Raw genomic sequence first — 12,231 nt, 5'->3', positions numbered from 1 at the left:
CAATGTATTATTCTTATTTAAGGTTTTCTGAAACTTTAGTTCTATAAATCTGTATTTCTATGTAAGAAATTATAGGGGAATAGGATCAATTGTGTATAGAATAATGAAACTGATTTAAAATTATTATTATAAAAGCTCTGACACGCAGAGTTGGGACAACTTTTTCTATATCCCCATTAATTTTCACCCCAAAATCGGCATTGATCAGATGCAATTTTCTCAGATTTCCCCACTTCAATCTTTAATCTAGTTTCTGGGACAACATTAAGGATAGCACTGCTTCTTACAGCAATTTTTACTTTTTGCAACATTGGGAACATTACATCTCCTGCCTAGTCTTTGCTTAATGCTTATGTGCAACCGGACTGCCACCTTGTGGCTCATGAAATGGATAGAAACTTTCATGAAGTGAGGTGATAGCTGTAATTGGACCAACTGCTGTTGATGAAAGAGAGACTCAGAGTACCTTTCACAAATCTGAAGAAGAGCACTGTATAGCTCGAAAGCTTGTCTCTTTCACAATGGAAGTTGGTCCAATAAAAGTAGTACCTCACCCACCTTCACTCTTTAATATCCTGGAACCAAGGTCGCTACAACACTGCAAGAAACTTACATGGAAGAAGCACAGTAAATTGAGGAAACTCTTTGAAAGTAGGAATTCTCATAAGTTTAGAGCAGTAGTTCATATCCTGTAGTTGAGTGAGACACCTGGCAATCTCTAGCAGTTTTCTGGGGTGTGTCATGTGACTTTCCATTCCTTGTCTGTAGTCTGCTCAATCACCCTCAGATGTTACAAAAGACCCCTCAGCTGCCACACTGATTGTTCTAGTGCCTCCTGTGGAACTTGGCAGTTCCTCTGAGGTGCTCTATATACCTTCCCAAAAGATGTTGAAGTTCTTTGGAGGACTGTGGTCCATTTGTGAGTAATTGTGCAGTCATGTTATGAAAAAAAGGTAAATAAATGGTGGCTTAACTAAACTTTTGGCTTTAATACCCAGCTTTGTGCTTTTTTAGTATATTCTTAAATGCCTGGTGTTACAAACAATGTCTAAATGTACTTATTTTCCACAAACCTGCTGTTACTTTTTCAGGTCCTCACTTTTTATAGTGTTAATTCCATACAGATGCTTAGTTAGGACCCTGATGTTATAAATATATTTTTGTATTATAAATAAATAAATTCCACATTATTTTGAGCTTCCAAATATCTGTTTATCACTTGTTCTTCATTCATACTGGGCTATATTTTCAATACAGGGCTTCTAATTGTACACGTAAGTATGGACAGGCAGATGCATATATAACTAGTGTATTTGCGTGTGGAAACAGATAATTGTATATACAAATACAGCACTTAGGCATATGCTAATTTTGCATGCAAATTCAGCAGCTCAGTAAGCAAATGGGTGCACACAATTAGAAACAAGGTAAAAAGTTTAGAGGTTTAACCAGATATCTTGAAACACGCATATGCTCTCTAACAGCCATCTTCCCCTGTTGCCTCTCAACAAGACCTTGAATTACTTGCACTCACCTACAGCATTCTAAATTGCCACAACTAATTCTTTCCTGCTTCCTGCAATTCCCTACAGGTTGTATGCTCCCTCAACTTCTTTGGAAGATCTATTGCATGGGCCAGTTATCGCTATCTTTTTGATCCAGTGGATAATGGGACTTGGGAGACCTGGGTTCTATTCCTGGCTCTGCCATTGAACTGCTGTGTGACTTTGAGCAAGTCACATCTCCAAGGCCTCATCCTGCAAAGTGCTACATTCACAAAAAGGCTGGTCTTCATCATCTAGATTAGAAGATTAGGGTTGGAAGTATGCCTGCTCATCCATATCTAATGATTCAACAGCTGGGAATACCTCCGTTTCCTCTTCCACCTTTTGTGTTGTCTACTAGATTGTAAGCTTCTGGGGGGGAGGGACAGCGTCTCATTATATATTTGTTTGTGTAACAGACGTATATTATTATTATATTGTTTCAATGGAGAAAAATATTGTCTTGATGGTTAAAATATCACAGTAGGCACAAACCCAAAAGTCCTGTCATTCTGATCATTTGTCACACACTGTCTTTTGTCTCATATATGTTTGAAGGGTGAGAGGTATGTAGCTGTAGCGATCTGGGCTGCCGTCCAGTTGAACAGTTATTTCTCTGTGTGTGCTCCATCTCTGGGAACATTCATTGTCTCTCCTCCTCCTTGCTGCTGTAGTCCAGAATTTCACAGATGTTCTTCCCGGAGTAGACAAAGGCAGCTGCAGCTCTCAGGCTCACTCAGTTACGTTCCCTTCCTCTTTGGTGGTCTGACTCCGCCCTTTTGTGATCTAGATGCTAATGGTTCCTCCCCCTCCCTTTTGAAGGACAGAGTGGTAGCGGGAGGAAGAGAGAGATGATTCTATGGCTGTTCATTCACCTCTTCTTCTCTTGTATCCTCCCTGGGTAGCTACACAGAGGCTCCGTCTGGGGCTATCTTGCTATCTCTCCCCTTTCCTGGCCTCTGTGATCTGGAATGACATTGCTCTAAATGTTTTTTTTCAATGTTGTTGTAGCCTTGTTGGTCCCAGCATAGTAGACAGACACGTTGGGTGGAGTAATATCTTTTTATTGGACCAACTTCTGTTAGTCCAATAAAAGATATTACCTCACCCACATTGTTCTAAACAACAGCTAAACAACCCAAAAAGGACTTTTCTAAAAGATATGCTCTAGGAATTATTTTGGGGAAGATCTATAGCCTGTGTTATAGAGAAAGTCAGTTTAGATGATTCACAGTGGTCCCTTCTGGCCATGGAATCTATGACTGTAGTAAACAGTTCATCCATTTTTATAGCTGGGAAATGAACTTGGGTACAAAAGAGTGCAGTATAATATAGATATGCTTGTCTTTTTTCACTCTTTTACCTCACATATTTTAAGGAATCAGGAGGGATATTTTTTCAAATGTTTTCCTCACTAGGGACACTTCATATTCTTCATTTGATGCCTGTGTCTATTTGTACACATACACACACATATTAATGCTTATTTAGTAAGTTTAGAAGTTCAAGTTTCATAAGTCACAAGAATGCCTAATTTGAAGACTGTTCTGACAGTAAGGGTTTGTCCACACACAGTTTTTGGATTGTTTTAGCTATCAATTTGAAACCTATATAGTTAAAGTAGTACACCCCTTGTGTGGTCATAGTTATGCAGATATAACTTGCTGTTGTAAATTTATGGGCACCTTCATACTGGTATAACTGTATCCACAGAGGTGTTGCACTGATTTAACTACTTCTGTGAAAAACCACACTCCTTACTGACATAATTAAACCAGTACAAAAACTGTGTGTAGACCAGGCCTAAGGTTTTTCATCTGTGGGAAAGGACAGTGTGAAACTAATATACTATGATAGGGCACAGCAAAATAGTGTATTTGGTTGAAGTATGAACATTTGTGACCCCATACTTGTGACTCACTGCCTAAGAAAATGTGCTTGCATGTGACTTCTCCAAAGCCATTGCTGTCATATTCTTCTTAATACGTATTTTTAAAGAAACGGGTCCTTAAATCTCATTGGTGATATTTATTGTTATCAGTGCTGTAAAAACACAGTCCCTACCCTCAATTCAAAGTCTAACTCAGATACAAATAGCAAAGTTCACACAGATATGATGCACAGGTTGAGGGTACAGTCTTATAAGAGTGCTGTGTATTTTTTAATAACCATCTGGATTATTGAGTGTAGACTACTGTTCAAAGGCACCACAGAAGACGTATGTTTTCATGAGGGATTTGAATGATGCAAGAAAGGTCAGGTAGGGCAGGAGGATGAGGGCAAATATTTTTATAACAGAAAAATAAAATACTCTCATAGTATGTGTGGGGTATGTGTGCAAGGATTGAGATACATCATTTCACTTAATGTGTATTGATTCAGATTGTCCCACTTTCTTACTGCGATGTATAGCAATGGCTGTTGTGCAACTCCCAGAAGAAGGCAATGCTTCAAAGTCAAGAAATGGGTTTACATGGAGTAAAACGCAACTTCATATTCATTACACATCTGTGGATTGAATATACAGCAACCAAGTGCACCAGACTGCAGATGGAAAAATGGACCGACCCTGGGTGAAGAGTAGGTGTGTTCTGTTTCAACCCCCACTCCTTTCCATCTCCTTGCTCTGCAGTTGGGCACCGCAGGTGTACTACTACAGAGAATTTAATCCAGGCTCTGATCTGAAGCAATAGACAATATGCTGCAATAGGCCATCTGCCTGCCTTTCCATCCCACATAGGGGAAGTGATGTTATGGGCTGGTGGGTTCCATCATACAGAGATGATAGCACAGTCTTGAATGGAGACAACCATTTGCTGCTCAAACCTCTTTGCTTTCTGAGGGTTGTAGTTGGCAAATACACTCTGACTATAAAGACCTGCAGCATGGGTGAGAAGTGGTTGAATAGTTTATGAAACTAAAGGGAAAAAATTCAACAGTGCCTGAGTGATTTAGGATCCTAAATCCCATTTTCAAAAGTGACTTTGGCAATTAGGAATCCACAATGGAAATTTGACTCCTAAGTGCCTGAGTCTAATTATTATTATTTTTTTTTTTTTTTGAAAATGGGACTGACTCCCAACTCACTTAGAAGTTTTTGAAAATTTTACCTATAGTTTCATAAATACATGTAAAAAAACCCATCTGATTCATTTTTTTACATCTAAATAAAACCATTTACTTTTTTGTTTGTTTGCTGCACAGTTGGTCTCGTTAGGCCACATGCCAGCTCCTTTATTCATTATGAGGAGTACCTTCCTCCATAAGTAGTCTTGAGTGGAACTACTTGCAGAATAAGGTGCTACCCAAAGTGAGGAAAGGTGGCATAATCTGTTTCTTTGTGTCTATGAACCTGTTGTCTCTACATAGTTTTCAATGCACGATTTTAAACAAGATTGCAATTGCATTTCTCATACTTTCATTTTAGACTATTTCCTGTTCCCATACATTTCAAGAGGCAACTATCCCTGGAAATCCTAGCCTTTAATGAACTATTAATATAACCAGACTAAAAAAGGAGCAGAAAAATGTTGAGTGAATTTAGTCATTATTGAGAACTGGGGTGGTGAAGAGATGGAACTTGTTTATGTAGGAAATCTGGAGTCTAATCCTGCATTTTTTGTACTCTCGAAACTCCCATTGACTTCAAGGTGTGAAAAAAGAACAGCACTTGGCTTCAAGTCTTTAGCAAGCAGTAGTTAATATTGACCCAACTCATGATTTTGATTGTCAATAACATTGCTTTTCTATTTTATTAAATAATATAAAAAGGGGAACCTCAAGAGACCCTTCATTCTAATGTACACCTATGTTTAAGGTCACGGGATCTGATTCTCTGTTCCTGCTGAAGTGAATGGTAAAATTCCAATTGATTCTGTGGGAGTAAAAGCATGCTTCTGGGCCTGGAGTTTTTATTCAGGCAAAGTTCCCATCCTCTTTACATGTGCAAAAGAATGCAGGATTGACCCACTGATATTTACCCTATAATAAGTAAAATATTCAGGACCAGATCTTCAGCTGTTTCAAATTGGCATAGCTCTATTGAAGTCAAGGGGATTATTGTTACTTTGCTCCAGCTGGGGATGTGTCTCTGGGTTTTTAATTTCACTAAGTGCTAAATTAAAGATGTGAGAAAGTGAAACTAAAGAGCACTACTGTTAAAAAGCATTAGAACAATTACTTCAAATTCATATATATACGTATATAAGTTTGAGATAGTTGTTTTCTTTAGCTGTATTTATGAGACCATAATGTGTTTATCCATTTATAGTTAGTTACATTAATTTACTAGATCATAGTTCTCTTGTAATGTAGATTTGTTGATTTGGGTCACCCAGAGGACTAAATAATTTGTGAATCTAAATGTAAAATGAAATAAGAGGTTATTAAAAGAGAAATATTATCAGTAACTCACTATACTGATATCTTGGACAAATCAGGAAACCGATTTGCAATAGGCTGTTATCCTATGCTATTATTAGCATCCATCTAATAATAGTCTGTAACCTCACCACTTATTCCTATTTGAGTCCGGACCCTGTTTATGTAACATAGGGCAGGATTCTATCTCCCTTGCTTCAACGGGGATTTTGCCTGAATAACGGATTGCAGGTCACTTATATGGCGAAACGAAATGGAAGACGTGACAGCGTGATGGAGTCTAGAGCTAAGAGAAGAAACGCTAAGGAAACATCACTAGAAAAATAAGGGTGTGCAGAGTTTGGAGATACAAAATCAGAAAGATGTACCTGGGTCCCAAGCTCCCACGGTCCTTACTAGAGCAAAACTTCTGTTGGCTTCTATCCATCTTATCTCATTTGTTTATCCTGGCCGAAATGATCAGATGCAGAGGTCTGATGGATGTAAAGGGGAGTTTTGGTTCAAGGGTTCAGGATTGAGCCTAATGTTTATCACTGAAACCCGCATTTAGGCTCCTAAAGATGTAGTCTGTTTTCCCAAGGTGTGGAGCGTCCGCAGCTCCCATTGATTTCAATGGCCGTCGTAGATGAAAACGAGATCATCAGAGATAGCTGAGAACCCAATCCTACAAAACCTTTTACATCTAACTTGACTTACCCTAATGGTCTCACTGGCTTCAATGAAATGCATTGGAATGCACAAACTTACTCAGGTGCATAAGTGCTTGCAGGATCAGGCCATAAATATGAATGTAGATACCAACCCAACTTTAAGCCCCCAAATTTGCAAGTTCTGGCCCTAAGTTTGTCTAGTGCTGTCTTCCTAGTGGTATCGGATCACCACCTAGCTCCCAGTGTAAAGCGGATAGATTACCTGCGCGGTCTTTTCTTCCCCCCTTTGCTCCCCCAAAGCCAACCCTTAAAGTCTCGGTGACACTTGTAACTTGCATGCAGCGGTTGTTTTGTTTTGATTTTTGTTCTTCTGCATTTCCCGTTTCCTGGTAGGCTCTTACCAGCGGCGATAGAGACGGTGTAAAGGCAGCGATCAGAAATCCCAGGTTGTCTATTTTCGTAAAGCAAAAGAAAATACCCAGGTATCAAACTGAACCGAAAAAATATTGAAAGAGCAAGTGAAGCGGAAATTTAAAGCCCCTCTGCTAATAATAACAACAGTATAAATAACCGAAGACATCTTGTAAACAGTGCGGTCATAACCCTGAAACATTAAACAGCTCGGTGGGATCTGGCGCATCAGCTGCCTGTGGGCTTCACTGGGGCAGGGGAAAGAGCCCGGCGCTCTCTGTTTATCTGAACTTAATCTCCCACAGACTATCTGATCAATAGAGAGGAAGATGTTTAAATTAAAAATTCTAGACACCATGAACCCGGGCCTAGGGGCGAATCCTTCATCGAACTGAACTCCATCAATAAGTAACTCATTAAGTAGCACCCCTGCCCCCCGAATTAAAGTGTCAGGGAAGTGAACCTCCTCCAGAATTGAGCAGCCTTGGATTTTCCTCCCCTGTAGTTACCAAACATGAGATTAAAAAAGAAAGAAAGCAAGCAAGCAAGGATTTAGTCTGACCATCGATCTGAATTTGTACTTCACAGTAAAGCTGTGCTGTGAAAATTATAGCATAACAGTCGGAGCAGGAGGCTGCGATTTTTGTTGCTGGTCAGTTTCAAATTGCAGGAGGCCACTCTGCAAGGTTATTATTACACGTCAGGGGTAATTCTCTTTCTAAATAATATAAAAATAATAAAAAAAAGAAGTGCGAACTGGCAATCAATAGTTATTTTTATCAGGCTACAAACCCTGTAACCCCCCCAACCCCCCAAAAATCCTCTTCATTAGAAAAATAAACACTTTATAATCTGGGGTCAAGAGTTTTGTTCCTTGATACATCATCCCGCATACATTTGGTTGCTTGCGGGAGAGCCGAGAACATGGTCATTCCACAAAACTCTCCAGCTCTTGAACGAAAATTAGCCCGCTCTGTATTTATTTTCAATAGAAAGGAAGATTTATTCACAGAAATATAGCAAAACCTGTTTGAAGAAAATAGATCTATATATCTTTAACGTGAATTACTTTATAGATGTGACTATCAAAGTCAATTGTTCTATGAATCTACATATTTCACAAGGTATCATACAAAAGATACACATTGGGACGCTGTGTTTGATCTCCCTCCCTGTTAGCACTTGAACCAGCAAGGCTTGCACTGCAGGACGCGTTAATAAAGTTAAATATATGAGATCTTTGGGGTGGAGTCTTTGCTAATGTACATTTGGTCTCTTCGTTAGGATGAGGATGAATCTCCTCGCCTGTATGAAATGTTCCTTGGGGGGGGTCTCCAACTTCCCTCTCCATCTCCCCCGCCATACACACACAGGCTCACACTGAAGATTATCTCCTCGGCTTGAGGTTGGTCAGGATGCTGTAGGTCCACACAGGCGGTTTGTGTTCACCACTTCTTTCAGGTCACTCTCGGGTTTGCCCGCCACCATGAAGGGCCAAGTCTGTAGCAGGAAATGACATGGGATGGGGAAGGGGTTTAAAAAAAAAAAAAAAGGTTATCACTATGACTGATCTTACAAGTGCTTAGCGAGACTGGGAGAAAGCAGAATGAATGGGCCGAAGAGCTTTCCCAAGTCTGTAGCACCCATAAACAGTGGCTGAGCTAGACAACCAACGGCTGGGTCAATCACTTCTAGCAATGCACACAGAACCGCTTAGCCAAGGACATCCGTCTCTCTCGCTGTGATTATGTATATAGTCCTCCGAGTGATGAATCGTCTTCTATCCATCCCAGAAACAGGGCTGTGTCATTTTTTTAGATAAATGATCGCGTTTTCATGAGCACATAATTAATACTAAAATATACGAGTAAAGACAGACCAAAACAGTCCTTCTTAAACTGGGTAATGTCAAAGCACCGCTCTCATGTGCTGCTCCTCTGTGTTTAAAATGAAATCCATTTGCTCTCTGATCAAAAGCCGCACCATTTAATACTGTACCGATTACTATAATTTTACTAATAGAAAGCCGAATCCTGCTCTTCTCATTCAAGTAAAAGTCCCACTAGGTTACCGAGAGGTTTAGCGGAGTAAAGAGTGTAGTGTTAGATCCACAATTTAAATGATATTATTTCCCCCTCGTTTTATCGCTGCACTAAGAGCAGCCTCCTCTGATAACCTTAGCAATAAAAAGCTGCTCATCCAAAAATATTTTGCAGAACGTTTGCCCTCAGACTGCAGTCTGCCCGTTTGTTAGATTGCTGTGTCTACCCACAGTTAAGATACAAGTGTTTCAAAAAGAAATAGCTGAAACCCACGATCAGATCACATCGTGGATAGCAAACTGCGGTTATTTTCCTGCTAAGCCCAAAAAGTTTGAAAAGAAACTGAAAAGGAAATCAACCCATTGAATGGCCACACAGTTTTATGAAATTCATTTGCCGTGCAATGACCAAATGTGTTGAAATGTAAACGCTAAGTGAAAAGTAAGAATGATCTATTTTAACCACAGATTTAAAAATATATAGTCAGTCCTTTTAGTGGTTTTAGTTATTATTATGGATAGGGTTGTCAATAGAGCAATAGTGAATTACACAAATATATGTAATTGCACAATTAATTTGTATTAATTACACAAATTACACAATAATGAATTACACACATATATATATGAGAACGTGTTTAATTTATCTTTATTGTACTTCCAACTTTATAATAACAGCTAAAAAAAGGGAATACATCTTTTAAATTCGTGGTTAAATTAGACAACTCCCACCTAGGATTTAGAGGATTTCCCCCCTCCCCCCCCCCTTACTCTTAAAGCTCTCATTTATAGAAGAGACAACCGGAAAACAGTAAATCCGAGGTAATGAAAGAACAGCTCTATGGTGATTTTTAAAAAACAAGGGCTTTGTGTGCGTGTGCTATTTGACAACAACAAACACCAGAAAATAAAGAAGAAATGAAGACTGAATCATTCGTTTGGTACGTTTAGGAAATCGGACCTGTTCCTATACCCTGGACAGTTTTAAGGTACTTAATCGAACGAGAAATCCTGTTTTGATAAATACTGAGTGCACGATGAACTTGTTAAACCATTTTTTTTAGGGACGTCACCTCTCTCCCAACACTGCGTGTGTAAAAAATGTCACTGACTCGATTTGCACCATTGCAGCCCTTTTGACCCGTCACCCCCCTTTCTAAAAGAGTAACGCAGAAAAAGCCAGTGCCAGTATAATGTGAAGAGCTTTTATAAGTCAACGAACAGCTTTTGGGGAGGGAGGTGACTTGACTGTTTTATTCTAACAAAGGCACTAACTCAACGCCTCTGGTATATTAAGTCAGCTGGTCTGCTAGCAGTCGGCTATTCAGGGTACAACATAGGCTTGTTTCCTCCTCCCATCACCCCTAGTAATCCAGTATATTTATAAACTATTCAACGCCCCCAGGCTGTAGCTTACCAGATTGACTGGGTGAATGTAACCGTTTTCATACTTGTCATTGGCCAGGATCTGTCTCAGGTGAGCGATATAGCTGGAGGCCAGTCTCAAGGTGTCCAGTTTGGAGAGCTTGGTGTCTGGAGGTACCCAGGGCAAAGTGGTCTTAAGCCTCGAGAAAGCTTTGCTGAGCACCCTCATCCTCGCTCTCTCCCTGGCATTGGCAGCGTTTCTCTGGACCTGCTTCCCCTCCTGGCTCACTCCGTTTAAAGGGCTCTTTTTTGTGGGAGCCTTTTTCCTCTTGCCTGAAGCTCCTCTGCCCTTTTGGGGGGACCCGTTCTCGCAGTTGGAGCCCTCCTCGTTGCTCTCGTTGGAAGTCCCAAACTCTTTGTTAGAATCCATTTTCAGGCCATCGCATTCCAGCATTTCCACCTCCTGAAGATCTTCCACATCGCTGAGCGAGCCAGTGGACATGATCTGAGAGATGCAAAAGGACCAGGGGATTCCTCAGAGCTTCTTCCAGGCGTTGGGGGAATAGCTCAGAGGCTGAGAAGACGTTTTCCCTAGCCCGGGGGGTGTGATAGTTTTGCAGTTGAGAGGATCCCCGCCCCCCCCCCCCTCGTTGCCCGTGTTTGAGTGAGAGAGAAAGCTGAGGAATTTGGTGAGGACACTAGTAATTTATCTGGGGAATAGAGAGGCGGATCCGGCTGCAGCCCAGGGGAGGGGCCCTGTCCGGCCACTGCCTGTTGCTGCTCACCACATTCACAAACCTCTGCTCAAGAGCAGGAGAGGAAAACAGGCACCAAAGAAGAGTTCTAGTGATTTCAAAATTGTAATTCAAATCTTCACAACTGGAGCAAGGCAGCTCCCCCCTCCTCTGCCCCTTGGAACTCAGCAATTGCTGTCCCTCCTGCCTTCTAGATGACCCAGGCAGCTGGTGTCATCCTTGTCCCTGACTCCTGATGAAAGCCAAAATGCCTCCTGATCAGGGTGCACAGAGGATCTACCACGCAGCAGACTTGGAGATGGATTTTTAACACATACCTTCTAAACTGTGTCCTATAGCTTCATCTGAAATAAATTTGTGGATGGTTGTTTGAGAATGCATCCTACTAGTATATATTCTGAAACAGGGAAGATGGGTCCCCTAGTTAAAGCCCAGAAATTGAAGCCAGGAGATCTGAATTCTGTTATAGGCTTCCTGTGTGACCTTTGGCTAAGCACCTTAATCTCTCAGTGTTTGAGTTTACCCATCTGTAAAATGGGAATAATAATAATAATAATGCTTCTCTAATTCTCAGCTGGGCTTTGCAACTTGCTTCATCAATATCTGCAAAGCACTTAGTAGTTCTTCCAGCAGAAGGCACTGTATAAATGCAAAGTATTATTATAATTTAATGTTAGAATATTTACTTTTAATAACAATAGAATAAATATATATACCTGCACATTGAAATGAAATCAGGAAGAATATTTACCAGTGTTGCAAAGTTTGTATAAAAATTTGCCTTTAAATAAAACATCTATTTAAATAAATATATTTCTTTCAAAAATTTTGGTACTTATGTTAATATTTATTTTGTTCATATATATTTGTAGAAATATATCTAGTCTATACTCAGTTTAATGCAAGTTCCATTACCAAAGACCTGATGGGAGGTTTGTCTGAGTAAATACAGCATGAGGCAGCCCATAGGGTAGGAATTCCAAAGTAACTCAGCTTTAGCCTAATTCTGCTGCCATTAAAGTCAACGGGAGTTTTGCCACTGATTTTAATGAGTGCAGAGTTAGGTCAACACTGAGCATTTTCAT

At 40.2% G+C, this 12,231-nt stretch overlaps 1 protein-coding gene and 1 long non-coding RNA gene across 2 annotated transcripts; one reads left to right on the top strand and one right to left on the bottom strand.

The window, feature by feature from the left end:
• Positions 1-205: 205 nt before the first annotated feature.
• Positions 206-7,070, top strand: LOC137149139 (uncharacterized). Its single transcript, XR_010918673.1, has 3 exons — positions 206-953; positions 3,957-4,124; positions 6,968-7,070. It is a non-coding gene; the product is annotated as an uncharacterized lncRNA (long non-coding RNA).
• Positions 7,071-7,987: 917 nt separating this feature from the next.
• On the bottom strand, positions 7,988-11,026 carry TCF21 (transcription factor 21). The gene is made up of 2 exons (XM_067542512.1): positions 10,444-11,026; positions 7,988-8,485 (listed from the first exon to the last, which is right to left on the bottom strand). Exons 1-2 carry the CDS (start codon positions 10,891-10,893, stop codon positions 8,396-8,398), a joined length of 540 nt encoding a protein of 179 aa, XP_067398613.1. The 5' UTR covers positions 10,894-11,026; the 3' UTR covers positions 7,988-8,395.
• Positions 11,027-12,231: the final 1,205 nt, after the last annotated feature.

This window comes from Emydura macquarii, unplaced genomic scaffold (genome assembly GCF_026122565.2).
Source record: "Emydura macquarii macquarii isolate MOO-44397 ecotype Brisbane River unplaced genomic scaffold, CSIRO-AGI_Emac_v2 contig_705, whole genome shotgun sequence".
NCBI lineage: Eukaryota > Metazoa > Chordata > Testudines > Chelidae > Emydura > Emydura macquarii.
This window is presented reverse-complemented; position numbering and strand designations above follow the sequence as displayed.